General features: G+C 35.2%; 2 protein-coding genes across 2 annotated transcripts; both read right to left on the bottom strand.

The window, feature by feature from the left end:
- Nucleotides 1-1,263: 1,263 nt before the first annotated feature.
- On the bottom strand, nucleotides 1,264-10,519 carry LOC142643500 (ATP-dependent RNA helicase HAS1-like). Its single transcript, XM_075818154.1, has 11 exons — nucleotides 10,010-10,519; nucleotides 9,304-9,675; nucleotides 7,356-7,439; nucleotides 6,172-6,213; nucleotides 5,901-5,972; nucleotides 4,993-5,292; nucleotides 4,064-4,102; nucleotides 3,828-3,932; nucleotides 3,353-3,421; nucleotides 3,141-3,266; nucleotides 1,264-1,695 (listed from the first exon to the last, which is right to left on the bottom strand). Exons 1-11 carry the CDS (start codon nucleotides 10,448-10,450, stop codon nucleotides 1,513-1,515), a joined length of 1,833 nt encoding a protein of 610 aa, XP_075674269.1. The 5' UTR covers nucleotides 10,451-10,519; the 3' UTR covers nucleotides 1,264-1,512.
- A 2,445-nt stretch (nucleotides 10,520-12,964) lies between these two features.
- LOC142644020 (uncharacterized) lies at nucleotides 12,965-15,224 on the bottom strand. The gene is made up of 5 exons (XM_075818710.1): nucleotides 14,549-15,224; nucleotides 14,051-14,195; nucleotides 13,783-13,900; nucleotides 13,545-13,667; nucleotides 12,965-13,360 (listed from the first exon to the last, which is right to left on the bottom strand). The coding sequence occupies exons 1-5, from the start codon at nucleotides 15,222-15,224 to the stop codon at nucleotides 12,965-12,967; spliced, it is 1,458 nt and encodes a 485-aa protein (XP_075674825.1).
- Nucleotides 15,225-19,786: the final 4,562 nt, after the last annotated feature.

Genomic DNA, 19,786 nt, shown 5'->3' with positions numbered 1-19,786 from the left:
TATGTTGGTTGTACCCAAGATTCAAAATACTGTCCATACAATTATTAGGGGAATTTCTGGTATTTAGTACACTTTAGAAGCCCAGATTCTTTGATTGAAATTTCACATGAGTGTAACCCAAGTGATATGGCAATATATATATATATATATATCTGTGTGCGCGCGCACGATGATCCATATAACTTCTAATGCATCTGTTATAATTAAATTGCAACAACCCCTTGGACATGATCTCTACAACCAAATCTCCACCATTTCGTGTGACACTGCTATCAATGAGATGACTCGTTGATTCAATCAATCCAACCGTCAATTTAATCTTATTGAATTGGTCAACAACCCACATGCCCATAGTTGACTGCAGATTACATACTTTATATATATAAAAGATAGAAATTATACTTTAGTTTAATCTAAGTGTGTATGTGTGTGAAACTCTTTCATAGAGATTTAACTCCAACTCTTACCCCCCACACCTCACAAATACATATAATTGATGCACACACGCATACTTTCAAAAATAAAGTGATTGGGTCAGTTTACGAGTTGACAAAGCCTAACCAACCCATGATCACCCCTGGTGTGTGTGCGCGCGCATCAATCTTTTTTTTGCTGTTCTTTCTGTTTTGATGTTCACATCCCATAGACCTGGATTTAGTTTCCTATTTCTTAACAAAAAATTATTTGCACAATTTTCATAATTGATAATTGATGGTTAAAAGCTACCTAAAGTTCTAATGTGCATTTGTGACAGCATCTTGTTGGTTCGTATATCATGATCATCTATGAAATGTTCTTTTCTTTTAATTTTTCTTTTTTATTAATTTGAGTCGCACGTGTTAATCTTATTTTTTTGGAGAAAAGAAGTTTCGCCGATGACATAGAATTTTTTGTACCAAATGGATCCCTTCTAGTTCTATCAATAATCTGTCCATTCATTAATGGAGAGATCACATGCCTCTCACATAAGCTATTTTAAACCCAAATTGTTCGTATGATAGCCACAAATCCATCTTCAGCCGACACCAGAGTCAACACTCCTCATCACCTTGATCTATTTTCTCTCTTCCTATGTAAATATTACAAAGACCCATTGCCAGTACCTAAAGAAACCAAAATGTCTAGAGAAATACCAACCATGCCACCAACGACCTACACCTAAACCATCACAACCTCAACCTGAACAAAGCCTAACATAGAAAGGAAACCAATTAGGCCCATATTAAAATAACACCTTTTTTTTTTATGAGTTAAAATAAGACATTAATTTCAAAAATTTTGGGCATTTAAGCCTGCATTTCCATGGAATATAAGTAACATTTGTTACTCTTGTAGAAGTATCACATACAAAATTTTGCTCGAGAGACCACTAGGGTCAATATCGGTACATTGTGAATCACAAAAACTATCTTAATAAAAAAAGAAAAAATTAGATAAATTTTAATTAATTATAAAAATGAATAAATAAAACCCTCTATTGCAGAGGCACAGCACCCTATTGACCCCGCCTATCTAATGCATTGTAAACTGTCGTTTATCATCTCCATGTCCATGTCTTCCATAAGGGTTGCTCTCACTGAAACCATGTTTACCTCCTTCAACTTTTCGCATTTTCCTTCTGAACTTTGAGGCACCACTATCTATGTTCAGATTCACCTTTGGTGGGTTTGAAAAACAGAAAGAAGCAGCAACAGCCTGCACAAAATACCCAAAACATGAGCATTATATCATATGTTGTATATTATGGCACAACAAATAGAAATTCCCCAATTTGTCTTTAAAAAAAAAAAACTCAGAATCAGAATCATTTGAACTTATGTCAACAAGTATGCCAAATCGGTTACACAGCTACACCTCCAGCCTAAACAAATCAAGTTGATGTCTAATAAATAATAATGTCAGGGTTAGTAATAAGCACAGTCTGAGTCTTGATATCTTTTTTTTTTTTTAATAAGTAAATAAGTGGGGTGACATTTTTTTAAAAAATCGATAATTGGGGATGAAGGGATTTAAACCTAGATGTCTCTGTTGGAAACGGCAAGAAGTGCCAATAGAGCTATAGGCTCTTGGCCTTGACATCTTTGAACCAAATACACGCTAATCGCAAGCTAGGGCATAGCTGGTTCTAGTTGAACCAAAAAATTCAGTTGTTTTCTCCCAAATGATACTTCAAATGCCCTGAGCTCCAGCCTGATGAGAAGCAAATGCCTCTCCAAATATAGAAACCAGTCGAGCTGATTTCTTTTTTGTCATCCCCTCATGGAACATACCACAAATGCCTAGAGGTTACAGCCTAATAGACATCCAAAGTTCACAAATGATGAGATGTTATTGTAACCCTTAGATGAGGCATTCAAGCTCAGTTGGACTTTTTCTTTTCTTTTCTCTCTTTTTTTTATATATGATTAAATATCTTCCCATGCAAATGTTTGGTTGGATAACATCTTTAGGTTCACAAATACGGAGAGGAACCTAATCCCAAAACTCAGGGCTTAGAATCCCCCCATTTGGATTCAAATGGAGACTCCATCTAGAAATCCATTGTTCTATACGAACATACTATAAAAATAAGTGTTAAAAAATTTAATAAAAATGTGACATCTTTTCATATTGTGCTTAGGGCCATCCCTCAAGGATCAAAGCAAATACAAATTTTCAAAATGGGACCCTCTCCAAATGAACCTAAACTGAAAGGATCCTTTCCCAGATTTAGTGGATATAAAGCTAACCCAAAACACCAATTTAACCAGCAAGGTGATACTTATTTGGAACCTAATTGCTCCAAACACGTAAATTCAAAAAAGGCCATTAAATTTTGTATTGGCCAAAATATTATTTTTGTCTCTAAAGTTCAAATGAAATTTTCTTTTCATCCCTAAACTTCAAAGAGATCATTTTTTGTTCCTAAACCTTTTAACAACTCCCCCCCCCCCCCCCCCCCCAAATAGTTTAGGGGAGATAAACAAGATTCGTGAAAACTACATGGACAAAAACAATATTTTAGCCTTTTATATTTCTATAACATTCTTATCACCCTTGAAATTGTTGTCAACAATACATACTAATATGTTGACACTGAATGACTGCAAGGATATTTAAAATGATAGAAGCTCCCGTTTGCCAAGGAGAAAAGCTTTTACCTGCAGATCAAGGTGGTGAACATCAAAGATGTCTTTCATAGAGTGAGAGTTATATGCTAATATGTAGGATCTGTATGCATCTTTGGCTGACTGATTCAAGTAATAGTTACTGCCCACCAACTTCTCCTGCAATAATCCAATTACTCCAAATTAAATCCTGCAGTTTAATATAGAAGAGATATTGACCATAAAATGTGGAAGCAGTAAAGTACCAGTTGAGACTGCACATTTGCCAACTTCTTTTGATCAAATTCATACTCTTTAACGGTGACTTTTTCTGCCTGAAAGTAGACATGTCATCTTAAGATGCAAAACAAGCAACTATACAGCAACAATTTATTATGAGAAATAAGAGAAAACCTATTGGCCACTAATTTAATCCCTGCTCATTTTTCTTCACAGGACATTCCTCCACAAAACAATATAGTCTTCTTCTTCTTCTCCTATTTTATTTATTTAAATATAGGTAAATTACACGTGCACTTAATGGGCCTTAAACCCAAGTCCCCTTCCCCATTCTTCATTTTATTCTAAACTTTAAGTTCTACAATAACCAAAAAAAACACCCTAGCCTCTTCACTTCCGACTATAGATGGAGGTACCTAATTTAAAATAAAGATTGTCTAAATCAGTGGCCTTCAGTTTGTTTTGTTGGATTGCTTTTCCTTTTCTTATTAGGTGCTATACCTTTAGATAGCGAAGAAATTGCAATTCTTCAGGTATCAGAAAAAGCAGAGCATTTCCTTTTGCACCTTCTCCACGAGCTGTTCGGCCAACCCTATGAACGTATTCCTGAGAGCAGTAACCCCAAGCTAAATTACAACAGAATTCTGTATTCTCAACATAGATGAATAGAATAGAAAACAGAGATTATCTTAATTCTAAGATGTTAGTGGAGGGTGGGGGTATGGTGAAGTAATTACCTTGGGATCATCTGGGGGATCATACTGCACAACCCAATCCTACAAACGAAGAGAAGGGAAAAATAATAAAAATCAAAACCATATCAGAAATAATAATGACAGAAATTAATTTTATTGAAAACATAATAATTGGGTCACTCCGTTTGTTTCCAAGTAATATATTTTCAGGAAAATATTTTACACATTTTACCATGTTTGTTTTGTTGTAAAATCTGGTCAACTGTAAAATATTTTCCGGTCAAATTGTAAAATTAAGGCAAAAAGAAGTAAAATATTTTAAGCTTAAAATTTTGGTAAAACATTTTACATTTTACAATCTCTTACGCATAGAGATCACATTCACAGGCCAACCACTCCCTACTCTATCCCAAGCCAGATAGGTAGAGTGGGACCCGCAGCACAACCTACAAAGCCACCCACTCTTCTTAGGGATGGAAGTAATTACCTGCATGTACAGCTACTCATGACTTTCATGGAGCAATTGTATTGCTGTTTTGTTGTTTGATGCTAATCTAGGTTTTTCTCTTTTTCTTTTTTCCTAGGTCCTGCAGATTTGGGCTTGTTTTGTACAAATCTCCACTGCTAGGCCCTATCACACAAAAATTTTATAGATCTCTACCGGTGTCCTTGCAAATTTGGGGGGTTTTTTTTTTCTTGGTTTGATTGTAAATCTGTGTTTATGGCTTTTTGCAGATCTCTTTTTTTTTTTTTTTAGCTAATTTGAGTTTGAGTGGTTTGATTGATGGTTGTGTTTCTAGTGGAATTTTTTTTTTTTTTTTTTTCATTTTACCTTGAAACAGACACTTGTAAATGAATTTTCAGATACGCAACTAAACACCATAAAATGAAAATATTTTCTGTAAAATATTTTCAGTGTAAAATATTTTACATTGAAACAAACAGAGCCTTAGTAAACAGAAGAAGCATACCACATCTGGAAAATCAAGCCCACGGGCAGCAACATCAGTACATAGCAAGATCCCCTTCTCTGCCTTGCAGAAGTTAAAAAAGGTAGTTGTCCTTTTCAGCTGCTTTTGCTTTCCATGGTAATCAAGGCAGTCCACCTGAATGTATCTCAGTAGTTCGGAATGGAATTTGACCGAGTTGCATGAAGAGAAGAAGACCATTACTTTCTTTGACATATTCCTTTTCAAGAAGGAATACAAAAGAATAAATCTCTTGGCGCTGGGCACAACACAATAGCCTTGCTGCAGCCCTTCATTGGTGACCTATAACACCCAAGACATTGTCAGATTTTAAAGGTAAGGCTGCAGAAGAAGCAACATGACATAAATTCAGGACATCCATACTAAGTGGTTAAATGAACACGGACACTGACACAGGACATGGGGACATGGAAATTCTTGAAAAATTAGGACACCGCATGGTGGAGATACGATAATTAATTACTAAATCAATTAATATATATTTTTAGGCATATTTTAAGTTTTCAAAATAAGTAAAAACTATCAAGAGATTCAAGACCTTTAAAATATCTAAAATCAAAGGAATTTTTAATATATCTTTTTTTTTTCTCCCAACACACTGAGGACAAGCATGCAGTCCACAGCATTATTGTCCATACCTGTTAGATTTCCATATAAAGAGGGTCTCACTCTTAAAAAGACGATATTACCAGGCCATATTTTAAAGCCACAGCCTTATCTCAAAGGCATCCAATAACATTAGTGTGAAAATGCACAATAAACATCATGTTAATACATGTGACAGCAGTAAAGCTGTAAATAGCAATTATTTGATAGAAGACCGCTCAACATCACAAGCTATTTCTGTGTACTGCATGTCAAGTAGTAGTATATAAATTAAATTTATCTACCTTATTTCTCCCAGCATCAACATCAATATAGATAGGAGTTGTCTGAAATGATAAGCGTGCCAGATCCTCAACCTACAAATTTACTTAAAAATTAGAATCCAAAGCAAAACCAAACTATTAAATCTATACACACACACAAGAAGAAAAAATGTATGTTGATACAAAATTATTTTCACCAAAAAATAATGAATTTAAAATGATAAATAGCATAAAATATTTTTAATGTAAAACATAAAAAGATTAACAACTATGCAGTTTGGAAATGACTAACCTTCCTAGTCTGGGTAGCTGAAAATAAAGCTGTTTGCCTATTCTGCACATTGAGTAGTGATGAACCAATCAGTTAATAACCTTGGATATTACCACAAATGATATAGCAAATGATTTCAACTACTAACTTAGAGAGTAAATGGAACTGAGAATATTTCCAGATCTAATCAATACATTGCCAAACAAAGCTGAAGCTTTTCAGAAAATCAAATTGCATGCTATATGTAGAAATTGACTAATAAATAACAACTATGTCCTTAGCAGCAATGTCCTACTCGTAACTCAGACCCACAATCCTAATTCCAAGTGGTAGAATATTGGAATCTATGAATTAGCTTACATAGTGTGTGCGTGTTTATATATCCTCACCTTCCAATCATTCTTGTGGGAGTAGAAGCTCATTAAAACCAATAAGTGAGACGGTTCTTTCAATTAGTACATCCATTCCAAGGAAGCAAAGTTATCAACCAAGACCCAGGTTGAACAACTAGTTATTGCAACTACAAGAAGTAAGGCATTTTATCAACTTGATTTGTCAGTAAAGTTAACAACAACATACAAAGCCTTAGTCCCAAAATTTTGGGGTCAGTTGTGGATCCTTGACAGATTAGTTAAGGTCAGCTATATGTATTCTTTTTCTCCATTCTACTCTATCTAAAATCGTACTCTCTGTTACTTCCTTAATTGACATGTTCTATTTATTATTTCTACTAATGTGATTCTGTCAGTAAAGATAACATTGTGTTAAAAAATGCATGTCTGCTCAATGTATGTATGTATGCATGTCTGCTCAATGTATGTATGTCTGCTCAATGTATGTATGTATGTATGCATGCATGCATGCATGCATGCATGCATGTATGTATGTTTGTTTGTTTGTTTGTTCACACACAACTTTATATATGTATCACACACAACTTTACTTTCCCTCCTTTGGGATCTTGGGAAGTACCAAATGGAGGAAAGGAAAAAAAAATCTAAATTAGTTTAGAATTGCTAGGGAACCAAAGTCAGTTTCACACCATTACCCTCTCCTTTCTTTTTTCTTTTTTCTTTTTTTTTATCCTTAGAACCAAACACAACCTGGTTCTATGGTTACATTTGGTGAAAATTTGACACAGCATTAAACTTTTTTTGATAGGTGACAGCATTAAACTTTCATAACATGTTTACCATATAGATTACCTTTGGTAGCAGCTTAATAATCTGCTTCATTTCTTCCTCAAAGTTTGATTCTAGTATCCTGTCAGCTTCATCAATCATTAGACACTGCAAGTTCAGTTTTAAAAAGAAAACAGTAATAAGAATGCATATGGAGAAATTGCATGGTATAACTAGCTTTAACTTCAGAAAAAATAACATTATTCAAGATATCTTCGCATGACAGCTTAAAATTGAGGCCCCTTGCAAATCTTTTACTTGTCCCTTTTTTTGGGTCAAGACTATTTTTTAAGTGGTTAATAGAATCAAAATGGCACAAACGATGTGAGTACATTTTTTTAAAAACAAAATTAAAAATTAAACAAATTGGCCACAACATACAACCCTACTAAGATAGGGATCTTGCATTGACTATTTTATATAATCACTAGAGACAAAGGATGAACAAACCAGCTTTTTCTTTTCTTTTTCCTTTTTTTTTAATAAGGATGAGTAAACAAGCAATATATAGGCTATGATTAATGTCACCATTGTGGAATTCACAATCAATCAAGTCAGTACATGTTAGGGATTTAAACAATATGATGACTCAATGAAGGACAAAAGAATGTCAAGAGCCTTGTAGTCCAACTGATTGGCATCCCCTGGTGTTTCCAATAGAGACATCTAGGGTTCAAATCTCCCAACCCCCCAACTATTGAATTATCAAAATAAAAAACTTGAATTATCAAATAAATAAAAAAACATGAGCCGTGTAACTCAATTGGTGGCATCGCCTCACATCTAGGGTTCAAATCCCCCTCCTCCAACTATCAAATTATCAAAAAGAAGCACAAGAGAACACAATATCTTTTTGTTAAGTAAGTTTTGGCCCCATGGAAGGGGAAGTACAACCTAGTGATCTCTGCTTCATGAGGCATGGTCCCTAGCCAATTGTACTATCATTGGGGTTACCATTATATTAGTCTTTTGTGAACTGAAATTCTTCCCATTCCCATCCTAGTCTCAAAGAAAACTTCGCCCAAGGAAACAAATGGACTTCAACTATATTGATGCTTGTAATTTATCAAATAATTAATGTGCCTCATTCCAAAGAAATTAATTAAATATGCATTACAAGGTAAAGAGTCTATCTAATGAATAAGTCACACCCCAAATTTATTAGAGGCAAACGTAATCAAACACAGGAGTGAACTCAAACCTAAGCAAGAAACCAGTCAAAATTCAACTCGAAATCCACTCAAAAACAGACCATTACTATCATTCATATGCAATATTGAGAAATAGTATCTAATATAAAATTCTAAAACAGTATCTATCCATATCATCTCTTCTTTGTTGGTAGGTTGTAGCCACATAATGCAATCCAAGAAGGGCTAGTTTCATAATGTTGTAGCTTTGTGAAAGCTGCTTGAAAGAAATGCTGTATAAAGCAGCTGTGGCATTTTTGCTATAATATTGTTTGATATATGATTTGTAGAAGCATCCGTGTACATTCAAAATGCTTTGACTAGTTTTATAAATATTCTTAAGGAAGTGCTGTAAAAATTTGAAGTTACCAAAATGGATATCATTGTATGATTTGAGGACAACATTAGAATGTAAAACACCAATGCTGTTCTTTTTTTTTAGGGTGAAGTGGAAACTCAACAAGTAGGGCCCTTTGGAGTTTGGACCCATTCGTAGGGGTAAACCACCATCAGTCAGAAACTTGTATCACGTAATCCAGGGAATTCCTAGTAGAGGATCGAACCCAGGATGTCTAGGTCTACAACTCATCCCAAGCGTCCAACCACTAGGATGCACCCTGACGGGTTACAACAGCAATACTGTTAAAAGTTTGAAGTTACAAAACAAGTTCCGAGGAGAAAGTCACCCATAGCAACATTCTCCTAAACAGCTAATAGCGCATAATACATAGAAATATATTAACAACAACGTTAATAATGTTAAATAATGGAGTGTGCAATACCTTCAAGCTTTTATACATGAATCCCTTGGTATTTTGAAGATGGTCAAGCAGTCGACCAGGAGTTGCAACTAATAAATTCACTCCCTTGACAATACGCTCTGCTTCCGTTCTTCTAGCTGAACCACCAATAACCAAACCAAGAGTTTGGGAATGGTACTTAAGAAGGTCTTTTGCCACAGCATGGGTTTGTATTGCAAGCTCCCTTGTTGGGCAAATAATGATGACTCCGGTTCCATTACGAGGAGCAAAACGGATGTGATGTAACAACTCAACAGCCGGTATTAGAAAAGCAAGAGTTTTCCCAGAACCTGTCCTTGCAGCTCCAAGAACATCTTTACCAATCAAGAGTGGCGGAATTGCTCTCGCTTGAATCTACATTGCATTATTAAAGAAAGAGAAGTGAAAAAAAAGTACTAACCATAAGTCTTCTTCTACAAAATTAAAACAAAGACACCATATTTGATTACCACAAAAGACATAACATAATGACCCATAAGACAAATATGCATGAAATTATTTCCATAGCTCTATGCAAAGTGAGAGAATTTCCATTGCTAAAAGACATTTACATGATCACCCAAAAAATTTCACAAAAAATTTTACAACTTCCGAAGTGGCAAGTTGTTAATGGTCAATTAAAGCTCCAATTGAAACAAAGAAACAAAATTATAAGGGAATAAACAAAGTGAGAGAAAGCAAAAGAAACCTGAGTCATATGTTGAAATCCTATATCCTTAATAGCATTGCGGGTGGGTTCAGAGAGACCCAGAGATTCAAATGACTCAGAGCTCATAATCCCACCACCACCACTCTTCACCTTCTTCTTCTTCTTCTCCTCCTCCTTTGATTCCTCACCATTCTCTCTCTCTTCCTCTTCCTCTTCCTCTTGCTTTTCCTCCTCTTCTTCAATCTTCATCTTCTTCTCCTTCTTCTTCTTCTTCTTCTGTTTCTTCATTTCATTCTCCTCCTCGACTTTGTTAGCTTCTTCTTCTTCTTCTTCTTCTTCTTCTTCATGGTTTTGAGGCAGCTCAACCTCCTCAGCAGCTGAATTCTTGTTAGGCCTATTTCTCTTCCGCTTCTTCTTCTTTGTTTCATCCACGACCTTCGTCGTCGTCGTGTGCTTTTGCTCTGCTTCTTCTTCGGCCATGGGAGCAGCTGATTCGAAGAAGATTGTGTGTGTTTCTCTCTATAGGGTTTTGGTCAGCCAATATTACTAAACCCTAGTGGCCCACCAGCCCAGATACTCGCCATTTATAGATTTGGGCCGGGCTAAAGGCTAAAACCCAGTTCCACGAATCACTGGTTGGGTTAATCATTTTTTTTTCTTTTTTTTTTCAGTCCATATACTTCGAGTAATTGTCATTTTAGCTTGTGAAATTTTAAAATTTGACATTTTATTCCATTGAATAAATTAATTTTTATTCTTAAAATTGCAAAACGATGTGGTTTTAAGAGTGTTCAGTGAAATTTTTTAACAACAAACACATATTAAGAAATTTATGCAAGTAGATGAGATAAGTGTCAAGTTCATGCGAATCTCAATCATCTCCCTGTTGAGGAGTTGTACAATATGACGTCTCCATGTCCTTGCTCGGTTTGGGGTATTGACATCATAAGGAGGATTTCCCTAAGGCTTCTAATGAACATTATTATATCTTAGTGATTATAAAGGGAAAAATGATCAAACACCCCCTAAACTTTCAACTACTGGCCAAAAGACCCCCTCAACTTTTTTATTGGCCAATTTACTCCTTAAACTATTCAAAACTGTCAAATCAATGCTTCAATTAGTCTCACTTTAAAACACTAACGGAATAAGCACGTGAGACTCACGTGACTTTTAAAAACAAACTTTAATCACCGAAGATCACAAAACCCAGTTGAAAGAAGAGGGAAGAGTAACAAGTCCGGCAGTGAAAGAGCTCAGGCGGTCACTATTTTTTGATATTTGGTGAAAAGAGGAAGAGATGCGTTATCGAAAGGAGGTCAACACCATTAGGTCCCAAAGAAGGAAAGGCACGTGCCGAGTTCTGTGGTTCCCACTGTGGATACGCGTGCCAATCCCGCAGAGTAGTAACTCCACCCCATTGATTCTTTGTGGGAGTGCCATGCAACCTGAAATTCAAATCATCTAATATTCCTTTTTTATAATTTATACTATTAATAAAACAAAAGCAAATGAAATAAAATGAAATGAACCTGAAAATATGAAGCAATTGTTGGAACTCGAAGTCACCAGGAAAGAGAGCCTAGCGCCTTGCCATCTCAGCAAAGATGCAACCGACGGACTAGATATCAACGGTGGTGGAGTAATGAGCGGATCCGAGGAGAACCTCAGGAGCCCTGTACCAGAGAGTAACGATCTCGTGCGTGTAGCTCTTCAGAGGAACGGTGAAGGCGCATCCGAGTCCAAGATCCGCGATCTTGAGAATCCCCCTGTCCTTGTCGACCAGCAGATTCTGACCGCCTGAGCTCTTTCACCGCCGGACCTGTTACTCTTCTCTCTTCTTTCAGCTGGGTTTTGTGATTTTGGGTGATTAAAGCTTGTTTTTAGAAGTCACGTGAGTCTCACGTGCTTATTCCATTAGTGTTTTAACGTGAGACTAACTGAAGCATTGATTTGGCAGTTTTGCATAGTTTAAGGAGTAAATTGGCCAATAAAAAAGTTGAGGGGGTCTTTTGGCCGGTAGTTGAAAGTTTAAGGGGAGTTTAATAGGTGTTTAAGCATTTTTCCCGATTATAAACTACTTTACCAAATGGGTAGAGGCGGTGTCTTTATTTGACATTGAAAGCTAAGCATGTGGCTTGATTTATTGAAGTAATATCATTTGTTGGTTTAGGATTTTGCACAATACAGTTACTAATAATGCCATGCACTTGATGTTCAAAAGGTTACTTCAGACATTTAAAATCATCATAAGTTTTTTTCCTTACAAACCTCAAACCAATGGAGCAATGGAAGCGGCAAATAACAACTTCAAAGTCATCTTGGAGAAAATGATTAAAGGCCAAAGAAAATAAGCTAAGAAACTACTGTTTACTTTGTGGGGTTATAGGACATTGATCAAATCTTCTACATGGGAACACCTTATTCTTTAACCTATCGTACAAAGGCAATTCTACCTGTTAATATCAAGGCAGTCAAAGGCAAAAGGCGCCCTTAAGGCGCCAAGACCTTGTATTGCCCGAGGCGACAAGGAGCCAAAAAGGCATTAGCCCGAGTGTAGCAAGGCACCAAATTCTAAATGTAGTTATTTTATATATAAGGTTCCAATCTAATATATTTAATGTATAAGAATATTATATAAACAAATTTGACTTTGTTCCTAATGGATAAGAGCTGGTTTATAAAACTAGTTTTAGGGTTTGAATCTCAACTAAAAAATTAGTCTCCATCCAAATATCAACTAAGTGTGAATAATAATCAAATATCAACTAAGTCTGAATATTAACCATAAATCACCATTAAAAAATTAGTCTCCATCCAAATATCAACTAAATCTGAATATTAAACCAAAATATTGTTCATAACTTCATATTAGAAAGAAGAAAACTCCTAAACAAAACATTGAACTTCATGACTATCCATGACAAAACAAAAGCATTTGAAGATTGAACATTCTAATAGGCTAATAGCTTGAACGTGGTTGTTAGTTTTAATCTAAAGGTCATCATCAAACTCTTCACTCAAGTTTCCATTACTTTCAAAGCCATTTGTACCAAATTTATAACCATCAACGTTCTCTTCCTCGGTCTCATTATAATCAACATATTCCTTTTCAATATTTGGTTGTGATGTTGAGGCCTTTGAGCTTGCCCTTGATTTTGTTTGAAATCTAGTATTCTTCCTTGGTTCTCCAACACCAACAACTCTTGCCACTACACCCCATGTCAAACCATCATCGTCATCATCAAAAACCAACTCATCTTCAACATTCATAGATGATTCAGCACACATTTCCCCCAACAACCATTCATTACTTTCATCTATATCATTTAAGGAGATGGGATCAATAACATCATGCTTATCATATCGTGCCTTCGTCTTTTGATTATACTTCACAAAGACTAAATCATTTAGTCATTTTTGTGCATGTCTATTCCTTCTTGTTGTTTAAATCTACAAGCATTTATGAAAACTAAGTATTAAACTATTAGTGAATAATTAAACCATTAAAATTTTCTATGAAATAGTAGCTCATCAAAGGATAAAATCTATTTATCATACTTAAAAAACTCGCCTGCTCAAACACACTCCAATTATGCTCACAACCACATTCACTACAAGTCAAGCTCAAGATTTTTATAGTTAACTGTTGCAAAAACGGAGCTAAGCTCCCATATAGACTCCACCATTCAGCTATCTTAAAAAAAAAGTATGAGTAATGATATATGATATAAATTGAAGTTAGATTTTTTTATTTGTAAAAAGTGCCACTGTTCTAGTCATTTTAAGTTAGATATAAAATGCTTTCTTACCCCGAGCCTTGTCTTTCTTGATCTTTCCACCAATGGAATGCCTAAGAGTCCTTCAGCTTTCTTATACATGGATAGCTCAAGCATGATCTTGTCTTGAATTTTAGTTCTTGGAACTAGTCTTTCTTTACAAGCATACAATTCTTCATTTTACTCTATCTTAGGATCAAAATAGAAATACTCTAGATTCAAGAAATGGCTGGTTGCATGCAAAGGTGGATGTAATTGACATTCCCATCTCTCATCAATAATTTTAAAAATATTTGAATACCTTTCTTCATTCTCATTAAAAGCTTTTATAATAGCTTCTTTGGCCCTATCCATTGCCTCATATATGTAACCCATAGCTGGTTTTCTTTCATTATCAACAAGGTGAAGAACCCGAACAAGAGGGCCCATAACTTTAAGAATGTAAACTATAGTATTCCAAAAAGAAGGCATCAAAATTGCTTCTACTACTCGTCTAGAATTTGCTTCCTTTGCCCATCTACTACGAACGCACTCCTCAGAAGTAAACATGACCCTTAGGTTATACTTTTGCTTATAAATGGATTATATTGTAGGATATGAAGTGCAAAACCTAGTTTTCCTAACCCTAACTAGCTCTCTTTGGTTTGTGTATTCTCTCATCATATTTAACACACCCTCATGGTTGTAAATATATCCAGTTAATTGAATGGCTCTTTCCAAAGTTTTTGCAATTCTAAGAATTTTTCCAATGTCCTTCAATATAAGGTCAATGCAATGTGCAGCACATGGAATCCAATACAATTTGGCCATTTTACTTCCAACAACTTCCCAACCAACACATAATTAAATCCATTATCTAATACTACTTGGACTACATTAGCCTTCCCAATCTGATCTACAAATGAATCAAGTAATTCGAAAGTCTTTTCCCCAGTTTTCATAAAAGATGATGCATCAATTGACTTCACAAACATGGTTCCAGATGGGCAATTCACCAAAAAGTTCATCAAGGTCCTATTGGTTCTACTAGTCCACTCATCAGACATAATAGAACCGCCATGTTTCATCCAAGATTCCTTGTGAGCACTCAATAACTCATTTGTGTAAGCCACCTCCTTTTTGAGAATTGAAACTCTTAATTCATGGTAACTAGGAGGCTTCATATTTGGACTATACTGCCCAATAGCTTCAACTATCCATTTAAATTCATATAAGCAAGCAACATTGAATGGTATACCAGCTATATAAAATAGCCGGCCAATATACTGACAAGCTTGTGCCCTTTTCTCTTTGTCAAATTTATCACAGATGTTAGTTTGCTTCATCTTCCCATGTTTTCTAAGCTCAACCACTTTTTTTGGCTTTAATGTCACAAAAGAATCCATGGGACCTTTCAATTTTTTAGACTTTGACATTAATTTCGCAGTTTTCATTCGGGTGCTACTGCTAACCCCTTTCCTATTAGAGTTAGACATGGTAAAACGGGTCAGAATTTGGGAATCGACCTGACCCGACCCATCCCGACCTGAAAAATACCTGACCCGAACCCGAATTTTTTGAACCAAAGCAAAAATGGGTTTGCTCGTGACCTGACCCGATTTTTTTGCGGGTCAACTGAACCCGACTCGTTAAAAAATTTTGCTAAAAAAATATTTAGACTACGTCATGATACTGGGTGCATAAAGCACAAAGTACCATAGTCAATAGTCAATAGATTATAGATATTCACACTTCACATGAGACAACTGACATGACAAGACAAGACAATCACTAAGAGCTTCACATTCAATTTGACTATTTGAGCTTCACAACCAATAAGAGCTTCACAGACATGAGAGTATGAGACAAGACAAGACAAGACAATTATTAAAAAAAAAAATCTCATTCAATTTAACTAGCTGACTAGCTGTAGTCCAAAGGCACAAACATGAAATATGACAAACCACAAAGGCCAAAGCTTCCTCGGTTCCTCTACTCTTGCGCCTCTGCCCTTATTTTCACACTTTCACACATTTCCCACTTTTTCAATTTCACACAAAGCTTGCGCCTCTACCCTTTAAGCTTTTCTCTGCCTTTACTCTTTTCTCTCTATGCGACTATGCCTCTACTCTTTTCTTTTATCTTCTCTTCTTAGTTCTTTCAGTCCTTAAATCTTCAGACCAATCTTCCTCTTTCTCGACATATATGCTCCACACTCCACTACTCTGCTTTCTCACTTCTTTGTCTCTCGCCACCCACAGGCCACACAGCCTAGATCTCGCCACCTGTTGACCCATTTAAGAGGAGAACAACCACAAATCATCAACTAGGGTGAAGGTAAGTTAAATCCTTTTCATTATTCTCTTAAATCCCTAATTGTTTTTAGTTTTTGGATTGATTTTTTTAATATTATGATTTAGCAATAGTAATATAGTATACTGCTCTGCTAACATTATATTTAATTGTTTGTGTGTTTGATTGTTGAAAAAATTGAAAATGTCATTGACTCATTGTCATTTAGATGAATGTCTTATGTTCACAGTTTCTTTAGATGTTTTAAATAGACTAGAATTTTAATTATATATATTGCTTTGATAATTAGAGTACAGTGGCTTCTCTGGCTGTAAATTTAGAAAGTGATGATGATGTTGTAATTATGGATACTTCTACTAATCCTTCATCGTCTTTAAGAGTTAATTCAAAATCAAAGGTTAAGAAACCAAAAAGAGTTTCAGGGAAAAAAAGATCAGGAAAAATAACAAACTTCTTCAGTTTGGACTGAATTTGTGAAATTGCCTATTGATGAAGAAAGGTTAAGTAAGGCTATTTGTCAATGGTGTGGGAAATTTTTTTTGGTGGATAGTCATAATGGAACATCAAACTTGCATCGCCATCTTCTCAAATGCTTAAAACGAAATGAAGTAAAACAAGATGGTGAAGAAGAGGGTAGGGTGTCACAAAATAAGATAACTCAAGAAGAGTTTCGTGAGATGTTAGCGGAGGCTATTATTAAACATAATTTACCATTTAGCTTTGTTGAGTATGAGGGCATTAGAAAAGTTTTAATCTATCTAAATTCAAATGTTAAACATATTTCTAGAAATACTTTAAAAGCTGATGTTCTAAAACTTTACAAGAAAGAGAAGGATGACGTTAAAAATAAGTTGAAATCATTTCCTGGTAGAATATGTTTGACTTCAGATTTATGGACCTCTGTTACAAGTGAGGAATATATTTGTCTTACGGCACATTATGTGGATGAGAATTGGGAATTGAAAAACAGTATCTTGAATTTTTGTCATATGTCAAATGGGGTATTGAGAAGAAAATATTTTCTTAAATGCAACAGGAACATGTGCACTTAAGAAAGCCAATAACTTGATATGGTCCATAACATCTTTTTCTTTTTTCTTTTTTCTTTTGTGGGAATGATATTATTAGTGATGTAAACTTAAAATATACTTTTTACAAGTTTATAAGTTTGCTATCATGTGTGTAAATTACTTAACTTTCTTCAAAAAACTCAAACATTTATTTTAAATATCTTGATTTTCCATGCTAATTATGTATTTAAATTTTTACAGAGCAAGAATATAAACTTTTTGTACTGGTGCTAGGCTTATTGATAAGGATTGGCCATGATTCATATATAATGGTTACATATGTTTATTTCTTTCTTGATTCATGGGCACTCTCTCTGGTGGCACTAGTATGTATAGAAGTATTGCCCTTATGTGGAGTGGTGTCTTGTGACCTAAGTATGCAAATACTTCTCTGATAAAGGAGTCTGAACGTAAAAGCAAACTCTGGCTTACTAGCAGGATTCCCCTTCTAACACCCATTCTGTTTTGGTGGTCTTTAAACCTGATTAAGCTGATCCTGCTAACTACTACTGGGTGGCTTTTCTATATACTGGTGCAAGACAATGAGTTGTACAGCCGATATTCAAATTAGTTGGCTTTATTGACTTTTGCATCATTAGTAAATTTGATTAAGATGGTTTACTGGCTTACTTGTTTTGTTTTTTTTTAAATCTATATCTTTTTGAAATTGTAAACTTGTAATTATATGCATTTTGACAGTGAACTATTAACATTGAAGACTTTTTCCATCATGAATTTATGACTATAAATAATTTTTGTCATGCTCAAAACTGTTAGAATTGAAAGAATATTAACAAATGGCATTAAGTGTAATTCATTTCCTTAATTGATTTTATTAATTCTCTCCAAACAGTTTTCATTGATTTGTTTTTGTAAATGAAAAAAAAAAAAAAAAAAAAACTTGTTTGAAAAATAAAGGTCAATCTAACCCAATCCGACTCGACCTGACCCGCGACCCGATTGACCCGTTAAAAAATGACTCGTTTTGACCCGCGACCCGATTGACCCGCAAACCCTATTGACACGACCCGAACCACCAATTCTACCACGTCTAATTAGAGTATGATTTTTCCCTTTTGGATAACTTCTACTTCCTCTACCTCATCATCATCTACATCCTCAATTTTAATCATATTATCTATATCATCAAAATCAAGCAACTTGTCATAGTTCTCCTTCTTAGTCTTCTTTTCTGCCATATAATGTGCAAGCTCTTCTCTAATACAATCAGGACATTTTAAACACTTTGTAGTGTTTTTACAATTCCCCACATGATACTGCTTAACTCAATGTATCCCTCCCTTTGTGACTTATTACAAAAGAGGCAAGTCATTGAATTTTTGTCTTCAACATTAATTAAATAATTATATTTCCATCCCGAATCTTTTCTCTTCCCATTATCTGAAGCCATTCTACATATAAAAAAATAAAACCCAATACAATACATTTAATAGGATTCTATATTAAGCTAGCTATGTATCATTTACTATGGTTTAAGCTCTAGAAGTTGAGTGAAGTAATGGGTTTGAGAAAAGGGAAAAATACAGGAAAAGAAAATAGAGAAAGATAAGGGAGAGTTGCTGTGAGATAGTCAGAGTCTGAGAGAGAAGGGTAAAGGAAAAAAAAAATAGAGAAGGAAGAGTTGCTGGAGATAGTCAGAGTCCAAGAGAGAAGGGTAAGGGAAAAAAAAGCAGAGAAAAAAACAGAGAGGAGAGAGTTGCTAGAGATAGTTAGAGTCCAAGAGAGAAGGGTAAATAGAAAAAAAAAAAAAAAATAGAGAAAAAGTAGAAAGGAGAGACTTACTGGAGACAGAGAGTCCAAGAGAGAAGAGTAAAGGAAAAAAAAAGCAGAGAAGAAATTGAGAGGAAAGAGTTGCGAGAGGCACTGAGGCAGTGAGAAAGTGTAAAAAATAAAATAAAATAAAAGAATAGGAAAAAATCACTTGTTGTTGGTTGATTGCCGGCAACCATTGGCCCACTCTTAGTGGACCCTCTCTTCCAAACCCTAGAAGAAGAAGAAGAAAAAAAAAGACAAATACTTTGCTCTGAAAGTTGCTAAAGAAGAGTGGTTCTCGAAATTTCTGTTTGAATATTTTGTTTTATGCTTATTTTTTTATTAATTTATTTGAACTAATGCATGACAATTTATCCCCACTAAGGATAACATGTTTAAAACCAATATTGCACCCCTTTAAATTTACAAATATGCCATTAGTGGCTTTAAAATGACCAAATTTACTGAGGTGCTCACCTCTTGCCTAACAAATTATGTCCGGGTGAGTGCCTAGGCTCTAAAGGCGAGCGCCTCACAAAAGGGGCCTTGCCTCAATGCCTTTGAGGCACTTTTCTGGCCCCTCGCCTTGCCTGAGTGCATAGGCAAGTGCCTGGAGCGCCTTTAACTACACTGGTTAAGATAGAGGTAAATTATTCAAGAGTGCTCTTGGAGTCCCATATCCCAAAATGAAAATGGATGAGAGGTTGTCATGATGAGTAGCTATTAATTACTAATAAGAAATGACATAGAGCACTCTATCACTTTCAAGAATATGAACGACTTATGGCAAGATCGTTCAATAAGAGGGTGCGGTTGTGAGATCTTAAGGTTAGGGATTTGGTTCTCAAATAGTTGCAAGCTATAGTTTTTGATCTTAGAGAGAAGTTTTGGCCAAACTGGAT

The sequence above is a fragment of the Castanea sativa genome, chromosome 7 (assembly GCF_040712315.1).
Source record: "Castanea sativa cultivar Marrone di Chiusa Pesio chromosome 7, ASM4071231v1".
NCBI lineage: Eukaryota > Viridiplantae > Streptophyta > Magnoliopsida > Fagales > Fagaceae > Castanea > Castanea sativa.
The sequence above is the reverse complement of the archived record's forward strand: the minus strand, read 5'-3'. Positions and strand labels throughout refer to the sequence as shown.

Coding starts and splice junctions, on each gene's coding strand:
- LOC142644020 (XM_075818710.1), bottom strand. CDS start 15,224: ATGTCTAACTCTAATAGGAAAGGGGTTAGCAGTAGCACCCGAATGAAA. Junction 14,196..14,548: donor GGAAGTAAAATGGCCAAATT/GTATTGGATTCC, acceptor GGAATACTATAG/TTTACATTCTTAAAGTTATG. Junction 13,901..14,050: donor TTTAATGAGAATGAAGAAAG/GTATTCAAATAT, acceptor TTGTAAAGAAAG/ACTAGTTCCAAGAACTAAAA.
- LOC142643500 (XM_075818154.1), bottom strand. CDS start 10,450: ATGGCCGAAGAAGAAGCAGAGCAAAAGCACACGACGACGACGAAGGTC. Junction 4,103..4,992: donor GGCTTGATTTTCCAGATGTG/GTATGCTTCTTC, acceptor CTTCGTTTGTAG/GATTGGGTTGTGCAGTATGA. Junction 3,933..4,063: donor ATCCCCCAGATGATCCCAAG/GTAATTACTTCA, acceptor TACTGCTCTCAG/GAATACGTTCATAGGGTTGG.